This window comes from Azolla caroliniana, unplaced genomic scaffold, assembly GCF_043228905.1.
Source record: "Azolla caroliniana isolate FFs.n. ecotype wild unplaced genomic scaffold, voAzoCaro1.0.p SCAF_1, whole genome shotgun sequence".
NCBI classification, from domain to species: Eukaryota; Viridiplantae; Streptophyta; class Polypodiopsida; order Salviniales; family Salviniaceae; genus Azolla; species Azolla caroliniana.
Genome location: NW_028230436.1, coordinates 1,747,477 through 1,762,042, shown reverse-complemented (window position 1 = coordinate 1,762,042; position 14,566 = coordinate 1,747,477). Strand labels below are relative to the sequence as shown.

General features: G+C 37.1%; 2 protein-coding genes across 2 annotated transcripts; one reads left to right on the top strand and one right to left on the bottom strand.

Moving 5' to 3' along the window:
• Positions 1-2,452: 2,452 nt before the first annotated feature.
• LOC147868208 (5'-adenylylsulfate reductase-like 4) lies at positions 2,453-6,744 on the bottom strand. The gene is made up of 4 exons (XM_087316554.1): positions 6,302-6,744; positions 5,022-5,209; positions 3,397-3,521; positions 2,453-3,286 (listed from the first exon to the last, which is right to left on the bottom strand). Exons 1-4 carry the CDS (start codon positions 6,512-6,514, stop codon positions 2,841-2,843), a joined length of 972 nt encoding a protein of 323 aa, XP_087172680.1. The 5' UTR covers positions 6,515-6,744; the 3' UTR covers positions 2,453-2,840.
• A 2,878-nt stretch (positions 6,745-9,622) lies between these two features.
• LOC147868207 (uncharacterized) lies at positions 9,623-14,363 on the top strand. Its single transcript, XM_087339480.1, has 4 exons — positions 9,623-10,765; positions 12,003-13,313; positions 13,995-14,048; positions 14,169-14,363. Exons 1-4 carry the CDS (start codon positions 9,623-9,625, stop codon positions 14,292-14,294), a joined length of 2,634 nt encoding a protein of 877 aa, XP_087195606.1. The 3' UTR covers positions 14,295-14,363.
• The last annotated feature ends 203 nt before the right edge of the window (positions 14,364-14,566 follow it).

The following is a 14,566-nucleotide window of genomic DNA, read 5'->3' as shown; positions in this document are numbered from 1 at the left end:
TTGGTCTACTATGGACATTAAAAAGATATATATCTTCTGCCTATAGGCTATCCTCGACTCGCTACTCTTCTAGATAAGTCATCTTTCTTTACTCTCACTAGCTGCCATTGCCATATTTACATCATTGTAGTTTACCTTTTCAATAATATGAAGCCACAATGGCAACCATGCCCAATATTTAGAATTTATTCTCAAGTTTAGGTTCCATACGGTTTAATCATTTATCAATTATAGGAAGTTTATGGAACGCACTAAATTATTAGTTTGAACACAAAAACACAAGAATCTAGCAAATTTCATCCATCCCTATAATCATCCTACTTTATCTCACTATGGAATTGCACAATTTGGATGTGATACACTATCAAGTTGGAAAGCTACATTGAGCGTTATCATAACTCTAACAAACTATTTCGTGCACATGGATTCATTCAACATGCCAACTATAGATTTAAAGGCAATAAAAGGTCAAGATATTGAAAAAGGATAATGCATGTGTGCTTGACCTATTTGGAGATAGACACAACACATCTATAGAACTTGTTTTCCTAGTGATCACAATGCAATGGGTTGTATCAAAATACAAACTTTTATGAGTACATACATCTAAGTCATGAATGATAGAAGTGCATTCCATACATATGCTTGGCTAAAGGTCTTATAGAGCATATCACTTCCCCATGTGAGATTGTTCTAGTACCACTCTTTGCTAAGTGGTTGGAGGATCACTCTTCAATGTGTAACCGTAGCACAGGGGGTCAACTCACATTATTGGAAAAGTGTGCTTCTTAATTATGAGAACAAGTAGGAAGTGCATTTTATTGGGATTCTACATTTGCATATCATGGTCCAATGTAGAATAATCTCTAAATGTGCATTAAATCCCTTCAACTTTGACAATAATATGGATTCATGTAAGCAAATTTCATGAAGAAGTTTTTGTAAAGGCAAATGAGTTTGTGATGACTTGTTATTGAGACTTGAGAATAATGTCCGTGATTTGCATGACGGATATGCATGCCAAATATGGCATATTGATTCATTTGACATGGTTTTACAAAAAATACGAATCTAGCCTTTCTATATATTTGAAAACCGTCTTTGTTCTAAACAACCCTTGATCATTTGGAATTGCCATGTCTCCTCACCAATAGATTCGTGTACATAACATACCTTACAAAATGTTTGTTTTTCAAAAACCTTGCATAGCTCATTCAAACAAGAGGTAAATGTTTTCAATCATGCGTCATTGGAAGCCAAATGTTTTGCTTCATCTCATTGTTGTTATAAAGCTTAAACAATTCTTATTCACATTCAATCAACCACCCGTATATTTTGCAAAGTGTTTTTTTTTTTCAGCTTTTGGACAAGATATTTGTGATTCAAACCAAATGTTAAATTGGTCTATGCTCAGTTTTCTTGCCCTGCTATAACTACCATATTCCTCCCAACAAATACTGCTCTTTTACCTCATTATACTTTCAACCACTTCCAAATTTACTACACTTCAACCACTACAGTTCTTAATCTTTTGATTTTTTTGCATTCAAAGGACCTGGTTTTGCAGAGGTAAATCTTCCCAACAAATACTTGCGCTTTTACCTCATTACACTTTCAACCACTACAGTTCTTAATCTTTTGATTTCCTTGCATACAAGGGAAGATTTTGCAGAGTGAAACTCAAATTCATATGATTGTACTGAAACAAGTCAAACAAACAAATAAATTCAAGACTCGTTCACAATGCAAACTAACATTTTCTGTATCTTTTTAAAGCAAAATTTCAACACAAATCAGATCATCATGCAAGCAAAAAATTTGATTCATTAACATTTTCTGTTTCTGCATTATCAAGTCTGATACCATTCTTTGAGCAGACAATAAAATAATCCCATTACACTGTTCTCATAACTGTACACAAAAACATTCGCCACAGGTTTCCTTTAATAGTATTCTTGGTCTCGTCAAAATGTACACAAATAAGATTGTCGAGGAACAGTAAGGTCTTAACAAGAACTACAAGAACCATGCCGAGAACAATCTTCACAATTATCAATTATTTCCCAATTCTGTGCAAGGATATCTCCTAGTGTACCATCACACCATCAACATTAAATCTGCAATAGCCTACCAATAATGTTCATTTTAGGTAGTAGCTTCATGATCACTCAGAATGACTCTTATAGACAGTTGCACATATAACATCTACATTACCAGATTTCAATTTGAAAATCGCATATTAAAATTCATATACCTAAATCATTTGGTTGCCTCGTATTAAATAATGAGAAATGGAAAAACTCGCCTAAATGAACAATTGAGTTTTTTATCATTAACAATCACATACAGGTTTTAATGGGAAAATTACTGATTTACTAAGTGAAGTTATGCAGCTAAATCATTTGGATTTAGCCTCATGTAGCTAAATCATGAAAATGGAAAAAGCACTCGGAATAATAATTGGGTTTTTCTACTTCCAGATCATTTCAAAAGGCAAGATAGACAAAGATTATATACTGTTTGCGTAAGAATTTTAGCACCTAAACAAGCACGCCCCACTTCAGATGTGGAGACTATTTTTCCATGATTTAAAATGATAATATCTACAAGATTCCCTCTCTCTCTCTCTCTCTCTCTCTCTCTCTCTCTCTTTCTCTCTCACTCTCTCACCCTATGTATCCCTGACAATGTACCTGTTTCAATTATAAAGGAGAAAAAAAAAAGAAAAAAATATGTCACCAGGAAAAACTCGAGTTCCCCAATTCTCCAAATAAAGGAAAACGGACAATATTACAAGGGAAATTAGTTTCTTCTTCATTAATTAACCCCAGAAATGACCATCAAATATCCTCTTTAGTGCCACCTCGGCTTGAACTACCTTCTGCAAGAGCAACAGCAGCAAGGGATGACGATGACCATCCAGGTACAGATAATAACACTTTACCAGTTTCTTGTGTTAAATCTTTTCTAGGGCTTTTCCCTTTAGCTCGTCTGGAAGATCCATTGGCTGTTTTTTCTTGCTCAAACCTTCGGAACACAACTCTCTCTAACAGATTCCTACGAACTCGTCTCGAAGCTCCCTCTCGAGTCAAATACTTCTTTAAAATGGCAAATAACTTCGGTAGTATGTGAAAGAAAGCCCTCAGTGTCAGGAAGACAACGGATAGACTTAGAAACATATCATCATGCAATCCTCTACTCTCTAGGAACGTCTTTGTTGACAAATCACCTTTTGAAGCTATTTCTAGATTCTTAACTCTTTTATTTAGTTCAAGAGGCTGCAAACCTGTGAAACAAATCCACAACATGATAAACAAGTTTGCTATGGGTCATGAGATTGTGAATGGTTTTGCACACAGAAATGATAAATGCTTGCTATGTAGAAATGATGCTCACCTGTGAACTCTTTGTAGAAGTCGCTCAAGGCTTCAATCGAGCGAGAACCATGGTACCGAACCCTTGCAGTCTTGTTGTGCAAGAAAAGCGCAGGAAAGCTATGAACTCCATAGTAAGAAAAACCACTGCAATTAAAAACCAACGTTAGGATAAACAAGCAGAAAAGCCCGGACATCAAGCATCTAAAAGATTCAGAACTTTACAGATTGTGTAATGAACTTAGGCAATAATCCAAAGCATGCAAACTGTTTAGGTTCATGGTAAAAACTGTTGCAATGTTGCACTCTGAAATAACTAGACACTTTTACGTCTTTAAAACATACGTAAAACTTACAATGTATAAAAACAATGAATTCTCAATGTGCCCGTAGAACATCTCATTTGAACCCATTCTTCATCTTGGCTAGTTATTTTTAAACTTCCATTAATTTTAGCTGGTTGATTTTACGCTTATGCTCCTAGAAATTAACGATTCATTATGTAGAGACAGGCCATTACACAATTATGTAGTCACAGAAATATGATCCACTGAAAGTATGAAAATACAAAGCTGTAGGGCAAACAACAGATAAAAGCAAAATATGCGGTCACATAGTTCAGCTATTTTCCAACTTCTATGTTGATTTCCCGAAGTATGTCCCACATATCTAAGGAAAAATGATATAACCAGCCAATTTTCCATTGAAATTCTTCATATACAAACAAGGTCAAGCTATCTCATGAACCTTTAAATACAGCTGAAGAAAAAATACTCATTTCCTGATGTGTCCCATGTGACTGCAGCTATAAAACAAACCATCACATTTCTCTTGATTGTTTTTCAAAAACAAAGATCTAAAAGGAAAGGGATATCATGATTCCAATTAACGAAAGTATAAACCAAAACACATTCAAATTGGTGACACAAATCTCCAAACTGAGAGCTTCACATATGAAAGGCAAAGGCATCAGTAAATCATACAAGCCCAAACATATATTTAAAAAACCAATTGAGGTTTCAAACTCGATCCCATTTATGCATCAGTAGGAAAGTTTATTGTAGGTCTTTCTTCACTCTTTATGCTTATTTCAGCATGTGCATCACTGCTTTATGCACGAACAAGGCAATGGTATTTATCCACTACTTTTCAGTCTCTTCAGGAAAAGAAAGTCGAAGAAGTTGCATCTACTTCCCAATACTTCAAATCTATTTATTGGAGGCAGGATTAACATCACTCCTATTGATTTTGAGTGAAGGATTATATCAGTGCATATGTCCGTAAACAAGGTTATGATACTTATCAACTTCTCATCAGTCTCTTCAGTAAAAGACAATCGAGAAATTTGCATCTACATCACAATACTTACTTCAATATATTTATTGGATGAAGGATGAATATCACTCCTATTGATTTTGAGGAAAGGATTATACCAGTGCATATGTCTGTAAACATAGACGTGAGCTAGGGAAGGTCTATTGGGTATTGGGTATTTGATGTTGGAGCCACTTACACATCCAACTCCAATTACATCATATCCTCAATGTAAACAAGGCATATTGATCCTTCTGGATTCATCTGAATCGCAAATTAGGAAAATATTTCAACATATGTAATTAGAAACATAGATTGGAATACTTATTTTACCTTGGTTGGAGAGCTGATTCTTCCACTGAAAAATGGTAAATTGAAGGAAACACAGAAGAAAGAGTTTCAAACACTGGTCTCAACTCCCTTGAAAATGGACACCATTTTGCATATACGAGAACAGCAGCATACATAGTTTCTTTAGTTTGAAGTATCCGCAAAGACCTTTCCAGAGTTGTCCCATTAGTCTGGAAAGGAGAAAGAAAGAACAATAAATAAGCATAAATGATGAAGAGACCAATATTTCATGAAGATTATTTAAACCAGACTGTTATTTAATGTGGCAAAAAAGATTTCCAGATAGGAACATGATAAATTGACACATGATACAATGCTTTGGCATGCAATCCTGAAAAGCATCGTGATACATGATATAGAGACTCATTTCATACGATTCATGAAGGCTATATCGGTGATGAATTGTGGTAAATAGATTTCTGGATGGAATATAATACAGAATGGCGCTATGCTAAATGACATAGCCAATACAACGTTTTTTTGCAGAAATTACAAAAAAAACACATACATAACGATCAGTTATACATATTACAGACGGTATTGAAATTATGAATGGGTTACATGAAGTTTATATAATGTTGCAATACGAGATCAATAGACAAACATCTAAATGGTATAGAATACATTGTAAACCATTAAATATATAAAGCCAAACCATGAATGCAATGTTTTTCTCGCTGCGAAGAAGAAGCATTATGCTGAATGTTGTGAACCATTTGTTAGTGTTGTAATGGCACATGACACAAACACAATCAATACAAAGGTTAAAGCAGAAAAAACAGCTATTTAAGCACATCGTAGAAGAATGTTATTCGCTGCTATTTAATATGTAATATATAATGGTGCCGTCACATATTTTACAGCCACACGCAAAGACTGTTTTCGTTTATCTTCTCCGACTACAAAAGAAAAAAAGAAAAATCTTCACGAGAGGATTGGAATCACTATTATAAGGCGTCGTCAGTATATAACACTGTCAAAACCGTATACAACAAAATATTCTATTGCACTTTCTACCAATGATCTACGACCATTAATACAGACACAGGGTTCTATCTAGGAATGGTTCTCCATTATCTCAATCTCAGGAGAGGGAGAGGGAGAGGGAGAGAGAGAGAGAGAGAGAGAGAGAGTTGAACATATCATGTCAAAAAACACCGAAACACATTTTCCAACTGCCTATCCATTATGTCCCCCTTAGAGAGAGAAATGGAGAGTTAGAACACAACATATCCAAACGCACAGGAGCAGTAGGAACATACCTCCGAAACGCCAAAGGAGGAGGGGAAATTTCTGTGGACCAAATATATATCATGATAAGAGCACTGATTATCCTCAATCAGAACAGAATCTTCGAGGTTACGCTTCTTACAGACACCAGGAACTGAAGAATAAATTGATGCAAAAGAAGCTTCGCAGAATTGAACAAAAAACAGCAAAAGGAGAAGCAGAAATAGACCTGCTCGGATCGTCATGGGATTCCGTTTCTTGAAAGAAGAAGAAGAAGAAGAAGAACACAAGTCCCTGTGACGTTTCAAAAGGAGCGGTCTGTGATGTCAAAGAAGAAGAAGAAGAAACCTACGGAAAACGCATGCTCTCTCTTTATTTCTTTCTTTTCCAGTGCACCAGAATTTCATGAGGAAGGAAACGCCTGCGGAAATGAGAAGGGAAACAAAATGGCTGAAGAGAGAAACTAGAAGATAGAGAAGGGTACGCGATGAAAACAGAACTGCTTCTTCTCAGATCGAGAAGACGAAGATGAAGATGAGGATGATGATGATGACGATGACGGGGGGCACTCGCCGTTAAGAGAAAATTAACGGAGACGTTGGGGAATAGACGGCTCCGTCACTTGTGAAGAGCCACACGGGGAATTGATTCAATCACCATTATTGTACGTTTGCGTGTGTGTTCCACATTCACATGTCGGCCAAAGACAACACACACACACACACACACAATATGATTTCCGAGCCTTTGACTCCTTCACCCTACAAACCTCCCTCCCATTCACTAGTACAGATAGATCGCCCATTCCAAGAAACGTACATATCGCACTCTCCTTGTATCTCTATGTCAGGCATACATTTTCATGTGTACCCCCGCGCATCGAATTCCATGGGTGTGTTGTGTGTACTCTGGGCTCGTAGTCACACTTGTACACGTGGAGGATGCATAGGCTCACAACTTGATCATTTGTATGAGGAAGTATAAGGGTTAATCTACGGCCCACATGGCTTTACAACTTGTAGGATGTCCCCATGCGAAACCACAAGTTCGATATGTTCAAAGCAGCAAGTTGTGGAATACGAAACTACATTATATCCCCTTATGCATGCACCTAGGCAATGTAGGGAACTTCATGTGATTACGATGGCCATGCTCTCTTCTGTTGACAATGTCACCATATGCAATTGAATATAATAGCTTCTTGCTTGGCATACCAATGGACTATGGTATATATATGTTGGCCCATGTGCCCTTAATATGGTACCATTGATGGGATTGAGAGTACAATTATTCATGTTACATGCATATAGATAAACCTATGCCTATGTCAAAACCATATTTTTACACAATATGGCCATTAGGTGGACCATCGATAAGATACATTGTAGGACCTTTGGTCCAAGTATGTAGTTAACTTTATGATGAGGACTACTAATAGATTCGAATGCATGTAATCAACAAATGATATTTTTGTTTGGGTGTTGGTATCTAATCATATGATACCAATACATGCACACTAAATCATATATATACTTATGGTGCATCCCCTTCCTCACACACACACTCATGGTAGGATCACAACTTCTAGGCAAAACCGACACAAGATATCCTCTCTCTCTTATCGTAATTACCTTACCCTATTGGTAAGTTAAGTTGTTACACTACAAGCATTGCGTCTTGGGTACAAAACCAAATTTTCTCACCACTTTATTATATACTCCATACATATCTCTTAATTCACTAGATGTCACTGTGGAAAGTAGTGACTGAACCCATGACCTCGTAGTCTCCATTGAGCAACATTACCAAGTGAGCTACATCCATCTCGGCTCTCTTTCTCTCTCTCTCTACCTTACCCTAGTGGTAAATTGTTGCACCTACTTACACTATGTGTTGGGTTGCAAACCCAAAATTCTCATCCCTTTATTACTCCATACATATCCTCTTAATTTACTAGATGCTATTGTGGAATGTAGGGGTTCAACCCATGACTTCCTAGTCTCCATTGGGCAACTTTACCAACTCATCTAAGCTCTTTGCATATTATTTTACTGTGTGTGTGTGTGTGTGTGTGTGTGTGTGTGTGTGTGTGTTATCTATCTATCTATCAAATAAATTTTGAAAAATACTCATTAACAAGTTGGAATAGATATAGGAAGATACTATCATACTTGAAGGACATTGTCAAAATTTGCGTAAAGTTTGGCCAAGGATTAAATTAGTGTGATCCACCCACGTGGGAGATTTGAATAACAGAAGGCCAAGCCTCCAAATTTTGATTCGCTCTATGATACCATTTTTTTTTGTGAACCAACAGGAAACAATCAAGATTTTTTATGCCCTTAGTGAAATAACATGCAAGGTATGTATGCTACATGAGACGTGAAGTAATGTGGTTTAGGAACCTTTTCAACAATGAAATGGGGATGTGGATTGAGGGGAAACGATAGAAGAAACGTGACAACTAAAATTGCATAGCTATTTCAAAGAATACGGTGTTCTACAAGTGGACCAAGAATATTGAGATCCAAGGAAGACTCAACTACCCTATTCATATCGAGAACCGAGTACCAAATTCCAATACATTACATACTATTCAAGCTTGCGCATACCTTCTCATCATCAAAAATTTCGCAACAGATCTCATCTAATCTAGCAACGATAGTTTTAACCAATGAAATTTCAAACTTTACACTGTTTAATTGTGCTGTCAATTGCAAAATCTTAGCATTAGATACACTTGAAAACTTATGCAATGCACTTTGACATTTCCTACATGGATTTACAAGCTCTAAGATGAAGATTAATTGAGCATAAGAAGCCGTTGTTCCAAATCAACATCTGGCGAACCCTATACGAGCGTGACAAAACATCTAAAACCTATAAACCCTGAACACACTTTTCCGAGAAATAGATGCGTTGCTGTATGGAAATGCCAGGGAGGCACGGCCCTGAGAAACCTCAAGTGGCTATGGCTACCGTGAGCAATAACTGCAGATCTATCCCCCGACAAGAAGATTAACTTCTATACTGAGTATACTACATCTTCCACCTCGTGACAACAGCGGTAGCAGCAGTCGCCATGTCCTTCGTTTTCCCAATCATCTCTTCATCTTCACAGGTTACGAATGGATTTATGACATTATTATTCTCCATCAACAGAAGAAGTCGATCTGATCTGATGAATATACAGCAGCCGTAATCCACGATAAGTAGCATATGAAACGCCATGCTTTCTCGTATAATCTGATGCGATCTGATTCAGCCATGGACCAGATTATATTGCCGATGGAACGCCAGCCTTTCTCAATAGAAAGACACAACCGTCCAGTCATTGATCAGATTATGTGCAGATGAAACGCCATTCTTCCTCAGCAAGCAGACGCAATGATCCAGACATTTATCAGAAATCGAAAATAAAACGTCATTGGTCAGCTGCGGAAAGATCTGCAACAGACTTAATTCAGAGGACATTGCAGATTAAACGAGATTCTTCGTCGTCACCAGAAAAGCCCGATTCAGGCCTGATTGAGAACATGTTGCAGATGAAACGCCAACCTTTGTCAGAAGCAATTAGGTCTGACTCAAAATTAATTCAGAACATGCTGAAGATGAAACGCCAGTATTCCTCAGCAGATATTAGGTCTGGTTCAGATCTACTTCAGAAGCTCCCGATGAAATGCAATTCTTACTCTGAAGAAAGATGTGATCATTCCAACATTCCACAGAAAACAAAACGCAGATTATCTTTCAGTAGCAGCAGCACCTTGACATTCTCCAACAACCTAGAAGATGAGGAAAGAGAGTTTTTATTGTCGACCAATATATCAACTACGCCTACTTCTGCTTCTGATCATGTTACTGGAGCTGTAGAAAAGAAGCAGAATTCTGTGGAAAAAAGACCAAATCTTTTTAATGATTCACTAAGTTCAAGATCATGCACCAGCAATAATGACCCTATCACGCCATCATCAAGTTATCAGAGTAATCGAATCTTGATCGTGGAGAATTTAGCTGCTCTATGGATAGATCAACAGCTAAGTCACGCAGGAAGCACCAGCTATGGCGGCAAGAGTGGCTCACAGGTTGCGATACTGGCAGAAAAGCTATCGAACAGTGATGAACAATTAGACGTTCTAGAGCTCGATGCCATGGAACTTCTAGACCATGATCAAGAACTCGCTGAATCAGTTCTACGAGATCCAGACACATTTGCAACAGAAGTAATGGACCATGTTCTTAGTCAACTCAATTCTAACGATCAGTACCGATCAGATATTCTGCTCAGGAACCAAGCGAAGCTTTATGTAAATGATTCATGTTTGTCAGATATTGTTCTTCCTGCTCGCGGCTCTCGGCTTTGGATTCGTCTCACTTCTGTTCCCATTCCTCTCCTTCCTGTCGAAGCTTTACATCGTCGCTCTGTAGACTTGACCTCTTCTAGTTACAGCTTCAACGAGGACATGTCTAATTCCCGCATATCGCAGCTTGTTCACGTTTATGGCATCGTGTATGCCATATCGAGCATTCGAAGGACATATCCTGAGATCATACATATTCTTATTCTGTCTTTTCTTTAGCTTAATTTGTGCTATATATCTATCTCTAGGTTACACGTCTGATTCCATAGCAAAATAAAATTTACTGTTTTTCCTCAGCATTACATGAAGTTTCTGTCTCTCTTTTCTGAATCATTTGCTTAATAATTAATTTGTGCGTCGACCTCTCTGGATAATATTGCCTATTCATTTTGACAGAAGTTTTACTAAATTTTGTTTATCATCGTTATATCTAAACGAGTTGACCTAGACGATCCGCAAGGAACGATTGCTAGAGACTTCGCTGTATTTATGCTTCTTAATCCTTGGCAGAAGAGTTGCGGTTTCCTCGTGTTCAACTTTAGCTTCTCAGCTATAATATGCCGGCCCTTCATTTGATTTGTGTTTCAATCGCAGCATTAAACGTCTACTTTCATGGCAGAATAAAAGGTGCCGGTATTTTTTCGTGAGTACGATATCTGAATTCTGTCTGCTAGTTCTCTGAATGTCTCCCTCCATTTTTATTTTCTTTTGGTGGCGATCTCTGGATATGTCTTCTTTGACAGATGACGGTGTGCAGTATTTTGGCAGTGCCATGTCTAAATTCTATCTGTTTTCTTGAATCTTTGTTTCAAATTCTGGATATAGCTACTTTATTTCGGCATAGTTAAGATTTTGTGAATGGCCTGCTTAACTTTGTTTAATCAATATCATTCATAAAGGATATTTTGTGCTGTATTTCATTAGCGTCATATCTATATATTTTTGGCTTCTCGTGCAGCTTAATTTGTACACTAATATCTGTGTACTGCAAATATTTGACTAATTTTTTATTATATGCTACTCTGATTTCATTGATTTTCATGTTCAATCTCTGGATAATATATAAGTCAGTCTTCCTTGACAGAAGGAAGATTTGGCACTATATTTCGCCAGCGTTTTATTTGCAAACTCTGCAAATCTACTTACGATTTGTATTATGGAGCTGAGCTTATGCTTCCTTCTTCTGGGTGCTGCCGCACATGGATCCTTGAAGACATTGAATCACATGATTTTCTCCGCTATCAAGTCGTAAAACAAAAAAATCCTCTCGTCATAAGATTGAATTGTGTATATAATCTAATGATCCTCAATATAGTGCGCATGAGTATTCTATGTTAATCAAAGCTCTTTCCATTCATTCTGTCGAAAACAGGAAGTTCTTCTTGGTCCAGTGCGAAGCGTCGCTTCAGATATACCTTTCTCGCAATCAACATTCCTGGTTTCTCTCTTCGACGATCTGACAGGAAAGCTTGAGATAGGAGATTCTGTATCAATCATCGGCCACGCTTCAATGGTAGCAACTATTTCTTGCAATAAATCTGTAAATTTGCCACCGAGTGGCTATAGTTTTGCTGAAGTGAAGATCATCGCCAACAATATCTTCACACCTTTCAACTTAAATTCTATTAAAGTCTTCCCCGCCCCTTCTCTCCAGAAGGGGTCGATTTTCAGCACCAAAGATGGTCTTAATGTATCCTTGGATAAGCTCTGCAAGGCCATATGTCATGGCCGTAATACATATGAGGTATGGCCAAAGCTTTTACCCGTGTCTCTTCTGCTAAGCCTGGTATCAAGCAACCTGAACGTTAATCCCATTAAATCTGATCAAAGTCAGAATATGCCTGAGTGCTTCAATCACTTTAGTCTTCTTTCTGCATCTGGACAGAAAATAGCCGCTTCTCCTTTCAGCTCAATTAGGAAACAGATCCATATACTTATTTCTACTGAAGGTTTTCCTTCTGCTATGTCAATGAGCTCGTTTCAAGCAGCAGGGTTATATGCTTCCAGAAGTGTGTATGGTTCAGAAGGCATGTTTAATAATAAGCTTGAGTCGAAGTTAAAGCAAGAAGATTCCTCAGGAGACACACAAATTTTATATGCAGGACAACTTGATTTAGCTAAAGGAGGAGTTCTTATTCTTGACATCTCTGTGCTCTCCAAATCTAAAATAACAATACTATCCGATGCAGTAAGAGAAACAGGAAAATTTAGATTTGATAATTGGCAGACAACAGGTGCAAATGAGTATCGATCCGGTGCTACTATCTGGGCTACTCTTGGAAGAAATCACCAACATACAAACAAATCTTCGGAGAATTCAACTAATATGCTAGTGAAAGGATTTGATATCGTCTTACAAGAGTCTTTGGATTTGTATTCTAATGATAGAGAGCTTTTACAAGCTCTTATCAGCCGCTTGGATAGTAGTAATATGAAGAATCAATATCTATCTGCAGATTTACAACATCATTTAGTGGAAGCCACGAGAATCGGTTCAGTGAGCATTAGTGACTCAGCTCGTAAGCTTATTCAATCGTACTATCTTGCCTTGAGACGTGACCAGGAATATGTCATAGATTGTGTTGAGGATAAGTGTGAATATCCATCCCTCGTGACACTCCACAGCTTGCTGCGAGTTGCAGAAGCTTGTGCTAGATTATGTTTGAAGAATGAAATAAGGGAGGTATGTTAACATGGATATCCCTAATCATCAACTCACTTCAATGCAGATCAATTATATGTTGTTTCTTCTTCTTCATCGCTATCATACAGTATACTTAAGATCATATGCAAATCTTTTTCTTTCATCAAACCTCAAGTGTAAATGACGTATAATTTTTTTATCATGGCATATCTGAAGCATATAGGTATACTGGTTGTAATATTTTATGGTCATCATCATCAAGCCTCAAATAGGTCACAGTTTTAACTTTTAACTATGTGTAAAGCTTTTATCTCCATCATTATATTGGTTGTAATATTATATGGTCATCAATGATCATCATCAAGCCTCAAATATATCAGTTTTAATTATGCGTAACGCTTTTATCTCCAGCATTATGTTGGTTGTAATATTATATGGTCATCATGATCAAGCCTCAAATATATCACAGTTTTAACTATGTGTAAAGCTTTTATCTCCATCATTATATTGGTTGTAATAATTTATGGTCATCATCATCAAGCCTCAAATATATCAGTCTTAACTATGTGTAAAGCTTTTATCTCCATCATTATATTGGTTGTAATAATTTATGGTCATCATCATCAAGCCTCAAATATATCACAGTCTTAACTATGTGTAAAGCTTTTAATCATACCTCAACAACAGATCAGTCAGATCTATTGTGGTTAAATGATGCAGATGCCAGATGCAGCTCTAGCAATTCTCCTGTGTGAAGAATCACATTACGGAAAAGTAAGTGGAAAAACGTCAGAACGTGCATCTTAAACTAATGCTAGCAGTATTTGAAATATTTGCTGTTGCTAACTATATTGATTATTTATGGGGGATTGAATTTTAATGTGCGCATGGTAGTTTGGCCGGTCTATGATCATTTCACACGACAAAGGCTTGCCTAGCAAATGCAAGGTGGACATAGGGTTAGAGGGTGAGTTGTATGACTTCTACACCAATCTTCTCCGTTTCCTCCACTTAGGGTAAGTATGATGTTCTAAACTCACATTTGTTTCTTCATTTACATGATTTACCTTCTTGGTGTGTGGATTATGGTTATACAGATCACACTAACCTTAGGTAATAACGTATGTATTGTGGGCTAGAGTCTAGCCTTCTTTTATATAGAAATTTTATTCACCTATTTAAGTTTTGTTTTTCTCTATGTACAATGGAAAAGCTAGTAGAGGTGTGTTCTCCCATGGTTCTTTCATATTCCTTTGGGTAAGCCACAATTTTCTTTCTAAGCTAGTATCTTG

What these genes read in the sequence shown, in the direction of transcription:
- LOC147868208 (XM_087316554.1), bottom strand. Translation starts at nt 6,514, where the DNA reads ATGACGATCCGAGCAGGTCTATTTCTGCTTCTCCTTTTGCTGTTTTTT. An exon ending in GAATCAGCTCTCCAACCAAG is followed by an intron (nt 3,522 to 5,021) that starts GTAAAATAAGTA and finishes TTTTAATTGCAG; the next exon opens with TGGTTTTTCTTACTATGGAG. An exon ending in CTTCTACAAAGAGTTCACAG is followed by an intron (nt 3,287 to 3,396) that starts GTGAGCATCATT and finishes TTTGTTTCACAG; the next exon opens with GTTTGCAGCCTCTTGAACTA.
- LOC147868207 (XM_087339480.1), top strand. Translation starts at nt 9,623, where the DNA reads ATGAAACGCCATTCTTCCTCAGCAAGCAGACGCAATGATCCAGACATT. An exon ending in GCATATCGCAGCTTGTTCAC is followed by an intron (nt 10,766 to 12,002) that starts GTTTATGGCATC and finishes TGTCGAAAACAG; the next exon opens with GAAGTTCTTCTTGGTCCAGT. An exon ending in AAGAATCACATTACGGAAAA is followed by an intron (nt 14,049 to 14,168) that starts GTAAGTGGAAAA and finishes TGCGCATGGTAG; the next exon opens with TTTGGCCGGTCTATGATCAT.